Source organism: Acinonyx jubatus, chromosome C1, assembly GCF_027475565.1.
Source record: "Acinonyx jubatus isolate Ajub_Pintada_27869175 chromosome C1, VMU_Ajub_asm_v1.0, whole genome shotgun sequence".
Taxonomy (NCBI): domain Eukaryota; kingdom Metazoa; phylum Chordata; class Mammalia; order Carnivora; family Felidae; genus Acinonyx; species Acinonyx jubatus.
In genome coordinates, this window is record NC_069381.1 from 132,328,379 (window position 1) to 132,351,786 (window position 23,408).

A 23,408-nucleotide genomic window follows, 5' to 3' on the forward strand; every position below is an offset into this window, starting at 1 on the left:
ATTCTTCACAATATCCAGCAAATGACAGGTGCTCATGAAATAGTTGCTGATTTGAATTTGATAGAATGGAATTGATCTGGAGAGAATACAGAGTAAACAGTGCCATAACATTAGGTAAAGTATAATGAGTTAATTTAAGGGGAGGGGCATCTGGGTGGCTCAGTCGGTTAAACATTAGACTTTGGATCAGGTCATGATCTCACAGTCCGTGAGTTCGAGCCCCGCGTCGGGCTCTGTGCTGACAGCTGGGAGCCTGGAGCCTGCTTCAGATTCTGTATGTCTGTCTCTCTGCCCTTCCCCTGTGCTCCCTCTCTCTCAAAAATAAAAAAAAAATAAAAAAACCTTTTTTAAAAAATTAAGGTGAGAGAAATGAGAAATTTCCTTTGAGACTCCTCCTTAAGGTGCAATCTAAACTGATGCATAATTCCACATTCCAAACAAATTCAGATTTTTTCCCCTATTTATTTGCTCCTCCATTTCAATTTCCATGTCCTGTCAATTCTCTTTGCTTTCATTCTCATAGCATAGCTTAAGTTACCAACAACCTGGACTCCTGGTATCATCTTTATCAGTAAGCTATTGCTGCATAACAAAGAAACACAAAATCTCAGTGACAAACAACCAGAAGCATTTATTTTTGATATGTCTGTGGGTCAAGTAGCCTGGGGCAAGCTTGACTGGACAGCTCTACCCTAAGCTGCAGGTCTGACTAGACTTATCTCCCAACTGAGCATTGGCCACAGATCTGTGCCTTATGTATTAATTCTGAAGCCAGACTGAAAGGGCAACAGCTACCCAGGGAAGCTTTTGTCTTGGCAATAGCAGAAAAACAGGCAGGTGAGTACAAATGTGTAATGCCTCTTAAGGCCTCCATCTGGAACTGACACATAGTCATTTTTACTCACCCTGCATTGTCCAAAGCAAGTCTATAGCCAAGCCCAACATCAGTGAAACGGCACAAGTCAGTATTGTCCACCCTAGTGAGTTTTATCACACAGTCACATGGCAAAAGAGGTGAACGTATAAATCTAATTCAGAGAAGAGAAGAATTGTGAACAATGATTAAATTCACCACACTTCTATCCTCATTCTGGTCTTCATAACACCTTCCTAGGCAATCACATTACCCTCTTAGCTGATCTCCTTGTGTTCAGTCTTCTTCACAACAAGTGCCTCCATTTGGTCATGAATGTTTTGGCTGTAGGGGATAGAATCCCCAGTTTAAAATGACTTATATTACGTCACATAATAAGAAGTCTAGAAAAAATGTTCTAGGTTTAGAACATCAACAATGTCATTGAAGTCTCAGGGTTTTCGTAACCTTTTTAAAAATCCTGTTAGCCTTTGTCTACAGCTTGTTGCCTCGTGGTGATAAGATTGCTTCAGTGGCTCCAAGCATCGCATGATTGCACAGTGATGTTCAAAGCAGGAACGAAAAAGAAAAAGTGCCTTAATACACCCCTCTCCTTTTATCTGACAAAAAAAAAAATCTCTTGTAGTTTCCCAAGTCATTTCCCCTTACATTTTGCTGATCAGAGCTCTCTAACCACCAAGAGTTGCAAGGAAGGCAGAAGCCAATAAGGAACATTTTCAGGCTCTGTCTTATGAATGGATCTAAAAACAAGAAAGAAGTTGGTGAAAGAATAGTGTATGTATAAGAAATCATTGGTATCTGCACAAGTCAAATAATTTAACCTACCTGACTTAATATTTAAGACTTCATAACACCATAACACACACAATGAAAATTGTGCATTTTCATATTGAAATATATTATATTGTCACTTTAGGCGTAGTTACTTCCCTCCTTGCTGGGTTGTTCTTAATTTAAGCCATCACCTTTTCTAAGTAATAGGTGAAAATCATGCCTTCCATGAAGTCTCACCGCATTTCATTTTGACTACCCCTTTGTAATATTTCACTTACCATTCTGTTATGCTGTGTTTTATTTTTCTTTCTACTACAAAGATTTTTTTACATGTATCAACGACCTCCACTGCTGATTAAGACAATGTCTTGCAGTCCATCATTTAATAAATGTTTGTTGAACTTCTAGTATATGCCAAACGTTGTCTAGTCACTAGGGACCCAGTAAGAAAGGAAATAGATGTAATCTAGGCATGCCTGTGTGGCTCAGTTGGTAAAATGTCCAACTCTTGATTTCATGATTTCACAGTTGTGAGATAGAGCCCTCTTGGGGCTCCATGCTGGGTGAGATTCTCTCTCTCCCTATCCCTTTGCCCCTCCCCCACTTATGCATGTGCCAAAAGAAAGAAAGAAAGAAAGAAAGAAAGAAAGAAAGAAAGAAAAGAAATAAATAAATAGGTATAGTCTTTACTTTTCTGGGTTTTGCATTCTAAGTAGGAGAAACAACTAACCCATAAACACATCAATCTAATATGCCAGGTGGAGGTAAGTGCTCTAAGGAAAGTAAAACAGGGAAGTATCATGGCAAGATCCTATTGCAGTGAGGCAGTGAAAAAAAAAAGTGGGTAGGAAAGGCTACAAAAAACCCCTAATGCAATGGAGTTTCATGCAGAGGTCATAGTAAGTACAAAGTCCCTGAGGCAGAACTTTGCTTGGCATGGACAAACATCAGCAATGTGGACAGAGTGGCTGCAGGCAAGTGATGAGGGAGAGAGAGGAGAAAGGACACAAATGAAATCAATTAATGGGTGGGAGGGCAGGTCACGTATTGGCTTGGAAGCTGCAGTAGGGAGTTGGAGTTCATTTTGAGCAAGGTGGGAAGCCCTTGAACCTACTAAATATTTGTTTCATTACGAGTAATAATCATCTATACTGTTTTTAAAAAAAACCTGGAAATGGATGGTGGTGATGATTACACGAGAATGTACGTGTGCTTAATGCCACTGAACTGTACATGTAAAAATGGTTATGGGGGGAATTTTACATGATGTATATTTTACTACAATAAAAAATATCTATGAGTGAATTCTGTGGCCAGAATCTGAGCTGAGCACTGGTGACTATATAAACTCATAGGTGATGTAAACACTCAGAATCTGCTTTGAGAAAATACATCCCGTATATTATAAATGTAAATACACGATGCAAGGTAGTATAAATCGTGCTCCAAATGAGAAGACTAGGCTAGGGTTTCAGAGTGTGTTCTCAGAAGCATCAGTCTGGAGAGATGCCCTTTGAAACCAAAGGAGCTTACTCAAATAAGTTGCGGAAATAGCGCATCCTCCAGCCCCCTGTGGAGATTCCCAGGGCACGTTGGCATATCACAGGCTGCAAATACACATGAAAGAAACTTGTTTAACTTTGTTTAATCCAACATTGCTAAACCATTTTGATCACAGGCTTCCCCCCCCCCCCGCCCCTAAATTGCCTATTAACATCCGGAAGAAATGGTATGCCAAAGAACCTATGTCAAAGGAAACACAAAGCTGAGATAGGAAGAAAAGAATTTGTGGAGAAAGTGTGGTCGGAGTTGAGCTAGAAAGGAAAGGGGATACTTAGATTAGAGAAGAGGAAGGGCATTCAAGGCAGGAGAGATGTTAAGAAATTCACTTCAAAGTAAATCTCCTGGAACTTGTGTCTTCAAATATCATTGACCCACAGAACGAATCTTTCAAAATGCTGATAAAATTATAATTTTGGTGATCATTGATAAATTTCTTCTAAAACAGTCAAGACACCAAATCATTAAGATTAATTATTTTGTAGAAGTTTTCTTAATTCCTTGTCATTATTTTATAAACAACAAAGTTATGCCCAGAGAGACTATAACTTACTCTGTCATCCCTGCCTAATCGATGGCAGAGTGTTAGTTTTCTTTCTCTGGGGCCAGTCTTGTTCCATGAAGGAGGGAGTTACGGTCTTTGTATCTCTGCAACAGACCCTTTGGAATTAAAGCAAAAAATCGATTCCTATGCAAGACACAGATTTCAGCATGCAGTGGGTATGGAAACAGAATCAAATTAAAGAACAACGCAATCTTGGATTTTAATGAAGCTCATCTTTGTTTCTTTTGCAGATCAAATTTTTGGCTCTCATCTGCACACAGTGTGTGAACGTGAAAATTCCACAGTTCCACGGTTTGTAAAGCAATGCATTGAAGCTGTCGAAAAAAGAGGTGGGTAACTGAACATGTAGTAATTTCCCCCATTAGCGTACCCTCTAAACAACCAATGCTCAAGTTAACAGCGCCACTTGATTTGTCTGGGAAGCCATGCAATTAAAACTTGACTTTTGTTAATCGGTTAAGAGGATCAAGTTTCTTATTAACTTCAGTTTGTTTTTACAATAGGGACATCAGTAATTCCCACTAATGTTCTCTTTTTTTAATATTTTGTCTGTCTGACATGTTGTTGATTCAATTGCTAACTTCTTGTTTTCCAGCCAGTGATAAAACATTCATAAAATATCAGCACTCACAGTGTTAGAACCCTCCCAACATTCATGCTGGTAGATGTTGTGCCAGAACAATTTTTGGTAAGCCCCCAACATTACCCAAGTGAAGCAAATAGCATTCCTACTTGCAAACAGTGATATCCCATCTTCTGTGTGTTTCTGTTCAATACAGAATATGGCTAACTGGTTTTCCTGGAACAATTAACAGATGCACCTCCAGTGTTAAGATGACCTTTGTTTCCTATATTTCAACATTCTGTTTTTCATCTGAAATTATTTCATCTTACCAAAGGGAACAAAACAAAACCCAATTGACTCATCATTTCTATGCTGGTCTATCTGTGGGGTGTTTTTCCTTCCGACTGTGACTTCATTCATTCAAGGTCATTTTCCATTTTCCCTGGAAGATACATACAGTAGATGCAGAATCTCAAAAAAAAATATATTGTATAAAAATGTGAAGCTTCATCACCATCTGTTACAAGTTTACAACATATTTCCAGGATCTAGGGGGATATATATCATGTAAAAGATAGAGGTGTTTTCAGAAAAAGAAATGGTGAACCTATTCCCATTTTCAGCTCCCAGTCTCTTAAAACAATAGAACCAAGGGGAAAAAATCTTTACCAAGTTATCTACTAGGAAAAAGCCATTTTAATTCTCTCAGTGTTACCTGGCTTTATTATAGAGGCATAATAAAAATGGTCTGCAATTTCCAACTCCTGGAAATTCATACTTTAATTATACTGTAAGGACAGCCTTGGGATCCTATTATTCCCATATCAGTAGGGAATGAGAGAATAACAAGAAGGGGACGAGTGGGTAGGGAAGGTAGATAAAGAGAGTGGCTTTGGGGGAAAGCGTATCAACACATCAGAGAGAAGAGCTGAGAGCTCACAGAGAGTAGAAAACAGTAAAAGCAGAATGAACACAAGGAGAGGTATCTGTGAGGAATGGAGTCAATTGGAGTTTAGAGAGAAATGTGTTTTTATTGCATGTTGCAATCTCATTTAATTTTATAAGTTCATAATTTAGGAATAAATATTATTTAATAAGTACTTAAAGCCAAAATGGATCACTGAGAATGTTATAATGTTATTATTGCCAATAGCTAAATTATCATTATTTTCAGGAGATCTTCATCCACTTATAAATACTCAAGCCTGACAGTGTGAGCACTATTATATTAGAGCAAATATCCAAATAGGACTTTGGGGGGAGCTATACTTAAAAAGACATGTGCACATATAAAAAAAAAGGGGGGGGGGCTCTGTACCTCTTTGTATATGTACATACCCTAGGCAAAATGAAAACTGCTAGATATAGTCCTGTGGTATGCAGATACCATAATATTGTAGTGTTGAAAATATCTATAAATAGAAACTGTATCTTCTGTTCATAGCATTTGTTGGTGATTTTTAATAAAATAAGAATGTTTTTGCTGACAGCAGCAATCATATCTAGCATTATATTTCATTGTCCCAATGTTTACTCTTAAAATGAATTTGTCGACCCAGCACTAAACAGGCACTAATCACACATATGATTGTTAAAATAAATCCTAAGCATTTTAATGAAACTCAACGACTTTACAATTCCACAAAGCAACTGATAATTCAAAGCACTTTGGCAGCATCAGCTTAAAGGAACTCTATGGAAATGTTCAATAAAAACTCAGAGGCACAAGATAAACCTCTCACATCATTGCAAGATTTACAAATGTGTACTTTTGATTATATTTTTCTATGATCATTTTGTTGGATTAATATTCTTACATTTATACGCCAATTCTATTTACTCAAAGTGTTGTTTTTACTAAATTCTGGCAGAGAGCACCTTAGGACAGAAATAATTTATGTGAATCTAAGTCCAATGTTTATGCAGGCTTCTGATGACATTTTATGCTGGGGTTGGTATTAGGAAGTAGCATATAAAGGTGCCAAGTCTCTCGGCACGGCTGGGACTCAGCATATCTAGAGCCCTCCTTCTAATGGCCAGATCCTCTTCCAGCCAAGATACTCAACTGCAGAGTCATGGGAAATGCTCATGGACCAGTAATGGGAAAGGCACACTTAATGAGAATTGTGTGTCTACTTTCACACTCTGGGGGAAATGTCCTCAAAAACACCCATCATAGCATACATGGGCTATAATAAAATGATGTGTTTCCTTTCTCTCTTTTTCTCTTAAGATTTTTGCCCCTGCTTTTACAAAAAAACCTCATCCTTAAATTGTAGCTATATTTTTAAATGTTTATTTATTTTGAGAGAAACAGAGAGAGAGAGAGAGAGAGAGAGCGAGCAAGGAGGTGCAGAGGGAGAGAGAGAGAGAGAGAGAGAGAGAGAGAGAGAGAGAGAATTCCAAGCAGGCTCCATGCTCAGCACAGAGCCAGACGTGGGGCTTGATCCCGTGACCATGAGATCATGACCTGAGCTGAAACCAAGAGTTAGATGCTTAACTGACTGAGCCACTCAGGCACCCCAGTAGCTCTCCTTTTCTAAATGCTCTTACATGCTTGATTTTCAATAAAACAGTATCAGGGAGGCAGAGCTCACCATTGATTGACTGACTGATTGATTGATTGATTGATTGATTCATTCATTCATTCATTCATTCATTCATTCAGTTATTTGTCTCACTTGCTTGCAATTGACAGAACCGAATTGCTCATGCTCCCATTGTGTCCACAGGGAAATTCTGTGCAGTGCTTGGCACAGATGCATTCTTTAATCAACCCTGGTAAAGTGATATTAGTCACATTTTAAATTTTGCATGCCTAGAAGAAAATCTATTAGTGAGCCAAATGTAAACCAATTTAGCGAATAACTTATTTAGTGTGCTTCCTTATCTTGATTTGGTTTCCTTTATTCCTCTAAACCACCAGGCCATTCTCCCCCTCACCAACTATTATAACCAGATTAAAGTTATTTCTGTGGTTTCTGACATTGTCTGCTCAGCCTAGAGAACATACACAAAACTTGGAGGGAACTTGTAAAGGAGCATGTTAGCCTTTAAAGCGCCTCCAAGTCGTTCATTCACACTTGTGTCGCCTTTACAGTTGTAGACCATGTACTGGGAAACCTTGGTTTGCGAACATAATTCATTCCAGAAACAGGCTTGTAATCCAAAGCACTCATATATCAAAGCAAATTTCAAGAACCATTGGCTCAGTTGTGATCATGTGACATTCGGAGTCACATACTACTTGTATTGCAAGACATCGCTCATTTATCCAGTGAAAATGTATTAGAAATGTTTGCTTGTCTTGAGGAACACTCGCAGAATAAGTTACTCACAATCCAAGGTTTTACTGTATGTGAGTATCATAAGTATCCAAAGACAAACTCAGTTTATATTTCTTCTTCCAAAGCAGTTTCTGTGAAAATATTGAATCATTGTTCAGCTAATGCTCAACACATATGATAAGGTGACCCAAAGCATGAGATCATCTGATAATTTGAGGTCTGGGGGAACAAGCATGCAGAGGGAAGCATTGGACATACAGGTTGTATGTAGATCTAAGCAGCGAGAAGTCTGTTTTTGCACTGCTTTATAGAAATTTTGTGTTGTTTAGGATGACCCCAAAATGTACAGAGATTGCTTTCTTACAAGTAGTGTTATACCTGTATCTCTCGGAAGACAAGTGCTTAGGAGATGTGACTTAAACAATGCAGTCTAAACTGGTGTAATTGGTATTAAGACCATGACCTATCATTCTTTTTACGTAAAGTATGTAACTAGCAGACTGCTAAGTGCATTACTGGGAAAGAACCCCATACAGTACCTGACACATTGTAGGCATTCAGTAAATGTTGTTTGAATGATGTAACAAATATCAAGTGTTTATTGTATTCCGGCAACAAGTAGCTATTTACTGCCTACCCCTGTGTCATCTTCCATGCTACTAGTTGAGCATATAGAGGAGATATACTTTAAGCAAAAAGACCTGAGTACCAAACTATGGTGAGTGTTATGAAAGAAAAGAACAGATACTAGAAGAGAAAAATAAGCATTACAATATTCTTTTAAGGTAAGGGGAGTTTGTCTGCTTAAAAATCGCATAATAGGGAGTGGGGATAAAGGGGAGATATTGGTGAAAGGGCACAAATTTGCAGTTATCTGGGGTGAATGAATCTAGATATCTAATGGACAGGCATGATGACTACAGTTAACAATGGATTGGATACTGGAAATATGCTAAGACAGAAGATTGCAGGCATTCTCATCACACACACACAAATTAGTAGATATGGGAGGAGAGGATATGTTAACTTAGTTTGACTGTAGTAATCGTATCAAATCATCAGGTACACCTTAAATATATCCAATGTATTAAATGTATTATTAAATACTAATTAATATTAAATATGTTTAAATGACACAATAAACCCTGAATAATAAACACATATTTGTCTGGCTTTAGCCTTCCGTTAAGAGCAGAAGTTTAATTTCACCTTATTTCCCAGGTTATTTTCTTGATGTGTCATGGCAATGCAATATAAGGAGTCATTTCATGTGACCTACCCGAAAGACATGCCTCAATGCTAAGCCAGTACTTTTTTGCACCCGACAATACCAAACTTTACCAAAGACTTCTTTGTATATAATAATGGATAATGGAAAGGCATATTTCTCTTGTAAATATATTTTTATACGTCCAATGTATTTTTGTTTGTAAGGGAATAGGACTGTTGGACTAATTATCCAAATTAATTCTGTTTGGATAGGCATTCATCCTTTGGAATATGGTTTAACAACACATTCTTCCTCCATAAGTCTCACTTCTAATCACTGTGCCCTCAAACTATTTAACAGCATTGAAATGACACTTACAGATCTGTTGCAAACAATGTGAATGCCCTTAACACAACTGAACTATACATTTAAAAATGGCTAAGATGGTAAACTTTATATTATATGTGGTATTTTAACCACTGTTAAAAATAAACGATACCAGGTCTTTCAAATTGGACGATTCCAGCTATATGCTACTTTGCAGAATGTCTCAGCAGAAGCTAATCAACAAGTTTGTCCTCTTTGTGCTGGAACACAAAATACTATGACAAGAATGATACACAAAGTTACATTTTTGACTTGGTGCCTAAAAGCCACCCTGGGATCCATAACCTTGCTTTAAAGATTTAAGAAAGACCTTTAGTCTACTTCTGAGAAGGTCCTTAGCCTCAAAAACTTTATCTCTCAACTTGACTTCTTAGCAGCTGTTATATTTTTTTTGCTGTCGTTTGTTTGACAGGATCCAGTTATAGGTTCCGATGTCTGTTTAAAGAAACAAGGAGGCTGTTGGCTTTAAAATTCCCTCATTGCTTGTGTGATCAGCATTTTCCCAGGCTTTTCTACATAGTTTGCCAAGCAAAGGGACTGACCTTTTGTAGCAAACACTTTTTCATTTCAAAATGCTCACTTTGATTTTTGTCCCATTTTATGCTCATTCCAAACTGTTTACAACCCACTAAAAATGACTGTGAATTATATGTTTGTGTAATGGATTCCTTTTGTGGTCGGAGTGGAATGTTTACTTTGAACAATTAGTTATCTTTGGGTAGATTATAGCAACTTGGAAAAAGAATAGCTAAAATTATTATTATACCTTAACTATTTCTTTTTGGTAATTCCTGTGCTATTACATGAAGTTTGAGAGAAGGTCACATTAACAAGCCACTGGCATTATAAATGAAATATATTTTTCCAATGTGGGAATATTTGGACATATTTGTTAATATTATAAGAAGACATAGCTAGATACCTACCCAGGGATATCCTTTTCTGAGTCATAAAAATTCAGAACATGGAATATATATAGATACATGGATATTTACTATATATATGTTGCATTTGCATATTAGGTAAGCCATGCACCTATTGTATTTATTCTACAGATAACAGACATGATTGTAGTATCACGAATATGCTAAGACATACATACCAAGCATTATAATTGTTACTATAGTTTTTCTGATACTCGAGTCAGTGCACCAGTCTGCCTCTTGAGATCCTAGCAAGTGTTCGCTTGCAAAATAAAACTTAACATAGTCTTTTCCCAATGCATGAGAATCCAGGCCCCTAAAGTACAGATCAAATTGCCTTCACTAGACAAGCTCTGCTCCCAGTTCTGCTAATTTTGTACTGTTCATTCTTTCCCACTTTGGGATAATCTATTATATTTGGATCCAGGCACGCACGAAAGGCTGATACTTCCATGAGGAATGTGCAATTTGTACTGTTTAGTTTGTGACGAGATTCTTGAAAACTTTTATGATTCTATCTTGTTCCAGAGAGACTTCTGCTTGCTCGTTTTATAAGCAGTGAGTGAAAAAAAAGAATAACGAAAACAAAACAAACTGATAAAAATTACATGCTCAAAAAAAAAAAAATCAAGAGTTTAAGATAAGCACTTTTCTTTTTCCCCAGAGAATATTTGTGGACTGAAGAAAAATGTTTCTGAGGGCACTGACCTATGTGTTGGTCGGTTGTTTTTTTTTTTTTTAAGTGCTTGCTTTTCATGCCTAAAGTTAGGCATCCACATGCAATTGCAAAAGAGCTGATCCCCCAAAAAAGCTCCATGAAAGTTTGCAGCAAATTTTCCTTAGGTTTCACTTCTAAGTTGAAATTAAGTCCAGTTTCGTGTTTTTGTGTTTTGTGTTTTGCTTTGTTTTGTTTTGTTTTAGTGCAACCCAAAGACAGCCACCTTCCTGACAGCTATAGTGTTGTGCTAGGTCCAAGTTGGAATTGGCTCTTTAGGGTAGTCATGCTGGGGCCTCTGTGTCTGTAAGAAAGCCACATTCAGGGCTAGAGGGGAAGACAAAATCAAAAGAGAGTAAACAGGAAACAGGCAGCAAGAGTACAAAAGAGAAACTGGAAAAGACAACCGAAAGAAATCAGAGATGACAAGGTGGAAAGAAAAAAGCTGCATTTTGCAATTAAGAAAACAAATGTGGATAAAAGGGCAATCTTGTGAGGTCTAGTAATGAAGAGAAGACAGTTATTGAAGCAATTACCAAGTCTACCATAGTTACCTGATACCTGCTTTTCTGTTCCAGAGAAATTTATTCCCACTCAAGAAAATGCTTGTTAAGTTAAATCTTGCTGTGAATGGCAAGCTTACATGGAATGTTCACAAATTCTGTGTGTACACATGATTAGGAATTAATTCACCGTACTGATTAGTGACATTTAGTGGAGTTTATCTACATCTAGCAATATATCTGTAGACTTGCTATAGACTTATAGCAAGACTATAGACTTATAATAAGTCTAAGCAATAGTCTTATTATCAAAAAGAGAGCCTAAACATAACAGAAGTTAATGGAGGAATAAGTGTGCAGTTCAATAACCAGAAAGGGTATCTAATGTATCCAGCAATGTGGCTCTGGTCAAATCAGTCAGTGGATATTCCCACACTTTTGCATCCAGAATGCATGAGAATAAATAATGTCTCTTCCCAGATAAAGCCTGAGTCTAATTTCCAACCTCCACTCCCACATCCACCCCCATGCTAAAGTTTGGGTTCTTACCATACTTTTCCCTTCGAGTCAGTTGGAAGGAAATAGAGCCAAACGTAATACCCTAGGAAATTAGTCTCTTATTGTGTGAATGGAGGATTTAAATAATGCAACACCTCCTCATGTCGAGATGTAATACTCTAAAATATCCTATAGCGGTGTCATTTATAGGATGAGAGTTCTGGATCTGGGAGTTTTTCTATTATAAGCCCCCATACTCAGAAGTTAATAGTTCAACCATAAAAATAATCTTGGCTGAAAGTTGGCAGGATGTTTTAGCCTGGAAGCAAATGTTTACAAAATTTGAAAAAAAAATCACATGCATTTGGAAAGCTTTCAGGTTTTCAATAAAAAGGCGCAAAAAAAAAAAAGGCAGACAGAGATTTTCAAATATTTGTTGCCCTGGGATTCAAACATGGATTTGTAGTTTTTAAATAGAATTTTTAAAAATTCTTGTTGCATAATGTGAAACAACTGATTAAAAAAATAAATTATCAAAACTCTCACGGCATGCGCCACTTCATTTTGTGAGACGATCTGTTGTTTATTGGTTGAACAAGAATCAATACATTCTATTTTTTACAAACATTTCCGTACAGCTTAAAAAATTATGATAATTAAGAAATCTTAAATTAATTCCGGAAGCTATGAATGAGACCAAAATGCTATATTATACTCTTTTATGGGTTTCCTAATAAATAATGTTCCTTTTAAAATGTCTAGAAAAGAATTTCCTTTTCCAAGGAATTTTCACACTTTCAAATGAAGTGTGTCCAACTTAAGCATTAATCATTGATCTACATATTTAGTGAAAAAGGCATGTGGATTTCAGAAGTAGTTGCATGGGTCTATGTAATTGAACTGGCATATTTTCCTCTTTGAGTGTTTTGGAGTAAGTTACCCATCCCCTGAAAAGATTCATGTCTTAGAGATTCTTCTAAATTCTGTGAAAAGTTATCTAAAAGTCTAATAGGCTGTGGAATTACAAGTGTTTTTCTTGGGTTTAAGTAATCTTTTCCTTACCAGTTTTATACCTTTTTGCAGAATTTTATACTTTTCAAGCCACCTCCTACTTTCAGTTCAGAAAAAAGTTGGGGGGGGGGCAAGACACTTTGAGAGGACAACTGTGCAAAACCAAAATAACTCTAAAATGATACTGCTGGAAGAGTTCTTTAGCTTATAGTAGACTGTAGACAAGATGTAAAATCACAGCGTTTTTAAGGAAATAAGAATGTCCTGAGATTTAGAGTGAAAGCGTAACCTATAGAAGAAAAAATATTTAAAATATTACCTTCAGTGCATTGTCTGCTACTTGAGATAGAGAGTGTGGATTTATTTTTAACTCTTCACAGTGCCTGACACATAATTGGTTCTCAATAAATGATGAATGAATGGATTAATTATCTTCAACATTGCTTAAATCTTTATGGAAAGTTGCACAGCATTGCTTCACCTGCCTGTGGTTGAAACTTAGATGATCAATGAACAACAGTGGTTGATTGAAGGCAGCTGTATGATTTGCATGGCTTCCAAATCTGCTTCTTAAACATGTAAACCATTCTGATAGTAGTATATTATGTTGTTCTAAATGATATTCTTCTCCATATGTACCCAACTATGCTAAACATTTGAAGGTATGTTTCCTTAAAGATTTTATGCTCATCAGTTTTGGGATATTCCATTTAAGTGCACCATACAGGAGCTAATGGAATACCCATTCTCTACTCATTTTCATCAGAGGAAGTCATATACCACTAGGGATTGTTTCAACACCAATAACCTGCTATTTTTAATCAAGTACTTGAATGGCAACTATGACTTATAAGTGACATGCTTAAGTATAGTTAGGAGTAGGCGTGGGTCTCATAACCCACACAGAGAGTGGAGCATCACATCACCACGTCTTTTCCTTTATTTTGTTTTCTTTTCTTTTCCTTTAATTCAGACTTTGAATAACCTGCCGGTGCTGTTCTGTGTTAGTTTACTTCCCTGTGAACATCTCGTCTTCTTGATTCAGTATTTATTTTCTATGTAAATCTCAAGAAATTTTTATTCTGATGATATTTTTTTGAGTTGAAAGAGTCTGTTAAAGAATTTGAAATAAGATATATATGGTCAACTACAAACAATTATCAATTTGAGGCTAATGAAGACAGGATACAAATACTCTAAATTCTGACATTATTTTGCTATTGGATATTGATTTTATTTTCTACAAATTTACTCCACAGCAGAAAAGTTAAACTCTGCTGACACTATTGAAGGCTCTCCAAAGACATTGAATATACCAGCACCATTAAAATAGAACTATTATCGTTCTTGTTTTAAAAAAATAATGCTCTTCTTGTTATGTTTTGCATTTTTTGACCAGTTGGGCTAACTTAACTCTTTAGTCTTCCTACAGGGCAGCAGAACACCTAGCAGACAGTATTGTAATCACTGTAGTAAGGTTCCTTTCCTTTTGCCTTAAAGGTAGGCAGTTGGCATGTATTTGAAATTACATGGCATAATGTTAGAGTCCGTGTACTTAGCCCAGAGCTTGACAGTTTAAGAAATGTGCATTTTCCTCTGGGTTTAATTCTTGACTCTGTTATTTCTATATCCATTCTTTCTGTGTGATCTGAATGATACCAAAGCCTTCAATGGTTTCTTCAATGACTTCAAAATCCTTATTTGAGAATGACTTCTCAAGCTACGTTTTACTCTCAGATCTGAGGTCAAAGAGCAACCCTTCTTGAATTTTCCTCTGGTATCGCAAATTCAACTTTTCCAAACAGCATTTATCACTTTACCTAACAAGCCTATTCTTCCCTTATTCCTTAAGTCAGTCAATAGCATCATGGCCTATTTCCCTAAAAAGAAACATGTTGGACATTTTAGATTGTTCTCTCTACTTTCATAGAGCATCATTCACCAAGTCTAATAGTCCCTCATTTCTTACTATCTCTTGAATCTGATTCTTCCTTTTACCTGTCATGGCCTTGAATAGAACTCATAATTTCCTTTGAAATATCCTAATTAATATCACTGCCTTTGTTCTATTTTCTTCCCAGGCCACCCTTCTCAATGATGACATTATTCCTCTTAAACACAAACAGAATTGTATTATGCCTTCTTAGGACATCCCTTTAATGGTTTCTTTGCCTCATATGGATAAACAAAATTTCATACTAATTATTCCAAAAGCATATTCCCTCTGTCCACTGTCCAGCTTCATATCCTTACAAGCTGCTTCCTATGCTCCAGGAATATCAACTACAACAAGTTTTCCAAAGGTGGATACTTTGTCCATGTGCTGTTCCTTCTCTCTAAGGTCTCTCCCCATACCTATCCACCTGCCACATTCACATTCATCCTCTTGTGCATAGGCACGAGTGTCCCCTTCAAGGAATAGTCTCTGATTTATATCCTCAGCCACCCCTCCATGGTCTCTTGAACATTATTAGGATTTCTCTCCACAGTGTTCCAATGACAGCTTTGCTCTCCCTAACATAGGCTTTATTGCATGGGGATGTAATGGCTGGTTTCATTCCCTGTATCTCCATCTAGAATATAAGTCCTTGAGTCTAGGGATTGTGGCTGGCTCATCTCTGTCTCCTCAGTGCTTAACATACCAAAGCTGGCTTATAGTAGGGGCTCAATTCATGATGTATGATTAAATGGATGAATAGATAGATACTATCCAAAATTCTTTTTCATCCATCAATGCATCCTTAGTGAATCCCATATACTGAAGATGCACTGAACTGATAGAAGAGATTGGGATTAAATGTCTCTTGAAACATAATATGAAGTCATATTATCTAGAAAGTAGAGAAAATACCTTAAAACTGAAAGTTCTTTGTTTGCACGATGGGTCTTATGTATCTATACCCATAGCAATGTCTATATCCATATCTATGTGATATACCATATTAGTAATAGTCTATAATAGGATAAGACAGAAATAGAGCCAATAACTGGTGTTCAGGAAAGGTTTCAGACAAAACAGACTTTTTCATCTTTCATAGGGAGAAACCAGTCTCTCAACAAATAGTGTTAAATTATTTCATGAACCTGAGGGATTCAACTAACTACAGCCAAACTTGATGCTTTTGAGATCTATCAGTATCATAAGAATAGGACTGTTAACTTTCTGGTTCTTTTATATATAACCCTCTGGGCATTGTGCCTACTTCCCTATAAGTTTGTGTATAATTTTCCCCATTATCACCCCCTAGGTCTCTTTCACGATTACCACTTTCCAGGCATCTACCATTCACTGAATAGCCATGTTTCTGACGATCTTTTCCCAAATGTATTAGCTTGCATTATTTAAGGCTAAGTCTTTTTTATTATTTCCTGCTCATATTTCTAAACTCCTTAAGTCCATTTGTATGATTCTTTTGTCTTCACAGATGTCCACAGTTCCTCCCAATTTAGTATCATCAGCAAATTTAATTAATGCTCTGTTTACCTCTCTTTCTAATGAAACCAGTCCCTTGTTTCATTTCATCATACAAAGTAAAAATATATTGGCAATAAAACAGTCCGAAGAAATGTTCCCTCACGGTAGGAGGGGAAGTTAAGGATACAGCAAAGAGCCGTGTGGTGAGGAATGGGCAGGGCAGCGGGGTGGTGAGCTAGTTTGCTATTGCCCTAAAGCAAAACCTTTTTCACAGCAACCACATTTGGCAGATTGCCTGGGTTGGTGCTGGTGTGTGTGTGTGTGTGTGTGTGTGTATTCTGGAAGGTAACTATATTACCCTAACCCAGGACCTTTTACTAAAGAAATATTGGCACATGAAAAGCATATTTAAAATTGTAACTACAAACACATATGCAAGCTAGTAACATTTAATCCATAGGGTAGCTACAAATCTAGCTATGGATACCTACATCTGGATATATACAGGCTCACAACCATTTTCACTGGACTTTGTCTAAGGTTCAATACTGTCTAAATTTTTATCTCAGTTTTTAACTTGATAAATGGTTTAAATCCAAATTATCCACTGGGATTAAATCAAATTCCTTATAAATGCTAGATTTCTAGAGTAAAGCAAGAGAATTTTGGTTTAGTTGTAACCAATAGACAAATGTCAGAAAAAGAAATCTTTTAACCTCTAGAATTTATGCGCTAAAAAGGTGAGCTTAATCAGAGAAATAGGCTTTACTTGTTAACTTTAAGGTGAGCAAGTTCACATTCAAAGAATTATACCATAGTCTTTGAAGATGTGGTCATACAGAAGTCGGCTGATTTATGTAAGGAAAAAAAGGTGACATTTGTTAAGCATGCACTATGTGCCACACATAATGCTAATACTTTCCAACATGAGTCAATACTATAGATTTAAAACCTATATTAATTACTACCTGATGTTCTATAGACTACTCCAAACTCCAGTAAAATCTCATAAATATTTGCCATGTTGCATATGAAGAGTCAATCCTTGAAATATGGATCAATTAGTATAAATCTATTGACTCTAAGGGAAAAAAATTCAGGTTTATGCTCTGATTAGGACAGACAGATGGCCAACCGACATCTCTATTGGTATATATAGGAGACAATGCATGCTCTCAGTGTTGAAATGAAGCCTCATATATACTCTACATACACCGCAAGGTCACCAAGATGTCATCACCAAGGGATGATGTTAGCGAAATAGTGACTGGGAATGTTGAGTAGTCACAGCCTTGTATTGTTTTTCTAGTGAGAAAAATCTGATGCATAATGCATTCTTATGCGAGAATTTTCTCAGATGCCAGGACTTTACAGGCATAACTTCCATAAGCTTTAATGGGAGTTTCCTGCCAGCACCTGTTACAGTTATAGAGTTCTTACTTTTCACACATAATCCAAGACTGGCTTTGGAACACTGACTTGGAAAAACTAATATAGTGAAATCTTCTTACAATGTTTCCTCACATATAATGTTCATCTTTTAATTCTTTGTCTGATATATGTACGTCCATGTTTTCCTTTCAAATTCTTTTCCCACCAGAAAGGCTTTTTTTCACAAGCTTGTCATGGATAGAAGCAGATAATTTTTTTTTTCTGGGCAACCTTCTGGAAAAGATACGTAAGGGGGAAAACTATTAGGATAGAAATTAAACTAATGTTAGAAATCAACTTTTAAACTGAAATTAGTTCTAGAGACACTGTAGATTCCTGAGGAGCCAGCAGAAACAATTGGAGTGCCATGTGCAAAAAGCAATTGCCAGGGATCCAAAACAAGGGTCACAAGTCACAATAATATAGTCTGGCCATATTTTCCCATGTCTTTACAGAATAAAATATAGGAGCCTTTAATATTTAAAAAAAATATTGCATCTAGGAGTGCCTGGATGGCTTAGTCAGTAAAGTGTCTGGCTCTTGACTTCAGCTCAGGTCATGATCTCACAGTTCGTGAGTTCAAGCCCCACATCAAGCTCTGTGCTGACAGCATGGAGCCTGCTTGCTATTCTCTCTCTCTCTCCTTCTCTCTTTGCCTCTCCCCTGCTTGTCTGCTCTGATTCTCACTCTCTCTTAAAATAAATAAATAAACTTAAAATGATTTAAAATAATACTGCCGCTAACCCTGTGGCTATATCAGCTCGGTAATATTTTATATAAAAGAGAAAGAGTTAAAAAGAATTCTTAAGTTATATGTAGGGGATGAATCACTGGATTCTACTCCTGAAGTCATTATTGCACTATATGCTAATTAACTTGGATGTAAATTTTAAAAAAAAATGTAGATGCTTAAAATTTCCTATTTTAAAAATTAACTCCCACAAATTGCATTACCAAAACAAAGGAAAACAATTAGTGTATCTGTTTAACTAAAATTGTTGGAGATTGCACAGAAATACTATTTTATGAACAATAACCTCCCTTGTTGAAGTCTCCTCTTATCTACTATTTGTAACACATACGGCATATAAGAATGAAAACAAAACTTTATACTCAAGGCCCTGAATCATTTATTGTCATCATCCTGTTTGACAGCATGGTGGGCAGGGGAAACGGTTTTTATTTGTTAAACATTGTCAAATGCTGAATTTGTGTTCCATATTTATACCAGTATATTATAACTAATGTTGGTAGGTTGGGTTAAAGTTGGAAGGAGTCTGAAATCCTGAAACCATAAAAAAGAACAATTACAAATCTGTTAGTGAAAGTTCTCACAGGGACAAAACATGGGTCTGAACAAAGACAACTCCAGGACAGAGTAAGATGTATTTGGGGTCGTCATTTGCTCCCTTCCTTCTTTTTTCTTTGCTAAATGGTTACATTACTGCACAATGTCCCCTTGAACACTGGGTCTGACCTGCAACACCTTCCTGCTGGCAAACCTGGCTCAGGGATATCATTTATACCTTAGCTTGAAGTTTCAGACACCCTTAAAACACCTTTGAGTGTTAACTTGAGTTACAGTTGTTTTAAAATGTAACAACAATTTAACACTAAATGTCTTTGTCTCCTATTAGAGGTTTTCCAAGCACCAGTGAAGAAAGGGTTTTATTCTGTCTTGTTGTGCTTGATAAGGGAAAGAAGACAGTCATACTGACACCTCTAAAAGCATGCTCTGTTCCCAAGCTTACTTTCCTCCTCTTTTCTAAGGGTTTTGCTTGCAGCGTACTTGGCTCTAGTTTGGGGCAAAATAAGGTCATCGTTTTCTTTTGACATTCAGTCAATGAATTCATAGAAATGCATACATTTCTTGGTGTAATAGTCTTTATAAAGGCTTGTTTGAACACTTGAAAATAGATTGGGAATCTAGGACCTCATGAGGCTGCCATTGTTCAGGGGTATTTGTCTCTTACTGATGAGCCTTAGTCTGAGTTACTTGGGGAGACTTAAGGCCACTACAGGGATGAAAGGTTTCAGATGGAGCCAGTGGTCGATAACACAGCTCCATACACAGTGCAGGTGCAGAAGTATGACACAGCAGGAGAAGTCTCCAAGACTCTGTTCTATGCAGGTGATTTGCAAACAGGAGAAAGGGGTGGTGTTAGAGAGCTCATGACTTCAAGGATGAACAATTTGTCTCTTCATAGAATTTCAATCTGTAGGGCAAAGCCCTATATGGCTTTATATAATCTTGTCTTGGAACTTCAGTTTAAAGTATTAGACTCATCTTAATGAAAAAAAATCATTGTAGAAGTTGTCTCTAAGGAGGACAACTTATTACACTTTTCACGTGATGGAAAATTATGATGATAAGAATAAATTATGTTTAAGGATAAAATATGTTTAGACAAGCTGAAAAATACACCTTTCCTCACCCAAGTCTTTAAGCACAGTGAGAATACTTCCATTTCCTCAAATCCTTGTGTATCTGAAAATAGAAAATCCAGGAAGGGTAAGCATTTAGATAATGGCAACTACCCATTTGGATTAGCTTGAAACCAGTATACGACACTCACTTCCTCCTTCTGTTTCTTTCCCATTATGTATTACACATGCCCTCTCCTCCTGTCCCACACATTACACAAGCGAAGTCTTATTGGACTTCCTGTTCTTTCAGCTGAATTCTGCTTTCAGGACAAGATCTAATAGATTGATCTACACTAAAGTGCACATGCTTAGTGAGCTCTGATGTGAAATCCTTCCATGGGAGTTAAAGACAAAGGAATAAAATTCCAATTGCACAATTTTACACATAAGCAAAATTATGTACAAGGACTACTTTAAGACAAAGTTATTATCCCCAGACTTCTGAAAAGATGCCTTAAATATAGCCTCCGTAATTCATGTTAAGACTAAACTTGGGGACCGATGACATAAAGTCCAGGTCTTCAAATCGATAATCTTACACTTCTGACTTCTGCAGCACCTCAAGAGTCAGCTATGATGAATGTCATGGATTTTCTAAAATTCTTAAAATTCAAAACTTGCCAGCCATTAGGGGAAATGGGGAAATTGAGACACTATTTAAATTTTATACAATGGAAGACATGAGATGTATTTGTAACTCGGTTTCTTAACCACTTAGAAAATTATCTATATGAGACGGACACTCAACTAATGAACATCAACATGTGTAACACATCTTAGTTTAGTATGCCTTCTTCCTGTGACAATGGTCCAGAAAGAAATGGTAGACGCTAAATATGTATGTGCGCTGACAAATATTTCAATAAGACTTTTTATGTAGACCTATGTGACAAAATTCTCCAGAAGCAGAAAGCCTGGTTTGTATTATACTAGTGCTAGGTGAGTTTAAATAAAAAAAAACAATTTGTATTGGAATGTCTTTTTTTTAAGTCAACAAGTAATGTTTTGAGTAGCTGGAGTGTGTGCAATTCTTTACTAGATGGTCAACAGCCTTCCAGTGGTAAAGAATGAAGCTGAGGATAGGTCTCTCCTCCAGCACTGAAAGAGAGCTTGCCTTACCTTTCTTCTTATGGTGTGATAATAGAAATTTAAAAAGCCAACCTCAATACTAAATTTGGGCCCTTAGCTATGCATTTCTTTCTGTACAAGTCCTACAGTCATGAATGACAATGATATAAATTGTCCAGGGATAGTTAGAGCTTACAATTATGTTTATGTCTTTTCAGCTGTATTCCAGAAACCTTCTATTTGTATTTCCAAACCTGGGTGTGATTTGTCCAATAATAGAATAGTTTGTAAAATAATTACATTTTGAGATTTCTCTTGTGTCTCATAAAAATTTGGAATCTGATATCATGGGTCTTAAAACATGTTTTAGATAAATTAGAGATACACAATAGAGCATTCAAAGATACTTGGTAGTTTTGTCTTTCAATCTTTTTCAAATGAGCCTATAAGAACATATACCCATATCACATAAAAGAAATGTAATTGATGGCATGATATTATGGTAATTAAATAAATATCATTATTGTTTTTATTATAATAATATATATATTCCTATATATGTATATGTGTATACATATGCATACATATAAAATAGTAGGAAATAGATAAAATAATAAACAAAACCAGAATCATTTTTATAATCCTACTGCACACAGATTAATTACTATTAATACTGTATACATAAAACATATATTGCTTAACTGTTTCAGGATATAATGTGAAACTGAATATATATATCAGAATGATGTTTCCTTCTAAAGGTAGCTATAGAGCAAATACCAACTGAGTGTATTGTTCAGATATGCAACAGCATATGTGAAAATATTAGGGACTTGAGGTGTTATTGGTACTAACTCATCAGTCTGTGTGTAGGATTCACTGTGAGTGCCTCAGAACAGTGTTAGTGCTTTAGCTCCATAGTATCTGGACCATATACCCTCTGTTCTTTGTTGTAACCCCTTGCCTAACACACTTTTGCAATATAATAAGTGCTTAATCAATATGTGTTAGGTTTGGGGAAGCTGGAGTTCACCAAGTCAAGGCCTCTCCATCCAGAATGTATTGGAATGTTTCTGTCCTTCTATGTAATCCCAATTTAGCACAGGTCTATTTGCCAAATAGGGAGGATTATGCACCAGTCCCATCTTTCTATTTAGCAGAAGTATTAACGATACCCACATGATAGTCTCTCCTGTATTATCAAAAAGAAAATAATAATCTTCTTTATATTTCCTGAGAAAAGGAACTTTAATCTTATCAGTCTCATCCACTGTCATGGCCAGGAGCATCTTCTTTAATTAGGAAACAGTCGGGTGATCCCGACCTTGTCACCAGAACTTCTCAAAAGTTTGCCTGTGATCTAACTAAGACTTGACTGATGGTAGATATACCCAAACAGGTTTATAGTATATTTTGCCTTTGTGTCTGGAATTCTGCTTCCCTAACCCACTTTAGAAGCAGCAGCCAGAGGGGCTCTCCCTCACCTGAATGCTTAGCAGAAGCTAGCCATCAAAACCTTCCAGGAAGTGGCTGGCTAAAGGGTCCGAATTAGAGGCACCCTCCACAAAGAAGATCAAAAGTAACGCTCCACCAACACAGAGACACTGAGAAATGGTTGAATGTGTTCTAAATTAAACTGCCCTGGTGGTGAGCACAGATCTGCCAAAATCTTTCAATTAATCACTTTTACCTTCAGGGCAGAGTTAAGCTGAGAGTATTTCAATAGGTTTTTATTGAAACAGGGTTATTTCAGATATTAAACTATGTTGCACAAAGTAAAAATAATGTTATTTTTAAGTTGCTACCCTAGTTAAATAAAAGTTGGCAAGCATTCTTGGGGTCTGTATTGTGTCTGTGTATTTGTGTATGTGTGTGGCTTTTTTCTGTGCCATAAGCCTCATTGATTTAAAAAAGTGAACAGCAGTGAATTAGGTGGTAAACATATTCATACAATCATTTTCATTAATAATATGTTATAAATAATAGAAGAAAGGTTTTAAGAGTATAATTCTGTGCAACACAATTGAGATATTTTTTTTTTCCTACATCTTCAGCAGTAAGTTAATTAGAATCACCTGCATTTCCTTGGGTGGACACCAAATGGATTGCAAACAAAAACAGATTAAAATAGCTGCTGGAGCTCATGGCATACAGATGACAAGATTCACAAAAAGGACAACGAGGCACTGGAAATG

At 36.5% G+C, this 23,408-nt stretch overlaps 1 protein-coding gene across 2 annotated transcripts in view; it reads left to right on the plus strand.

Annotated features, from left to right (window-relative positions):
* ARHGAP15 (Rho GTPase activating protein 15) overlaps positions 1-23,408 on the plus strand; it is a 609,886-nt gene that overhangs the window by 377,853 nt on the left and 208,625 nt on the right. For both annotated transcript variants that reach the window (XM_015062996.3, XM_053214988.1), the window contains one exon: positions 4,004-4,102. In XM_015062996.3, coding sequence (XP_014918482.2) covers positions 4,004-4,102 — 99 coding nt within the window. The remainder of the gene's footprint in view (positions 1-4,003; positions 4,103-23,408) is intronic.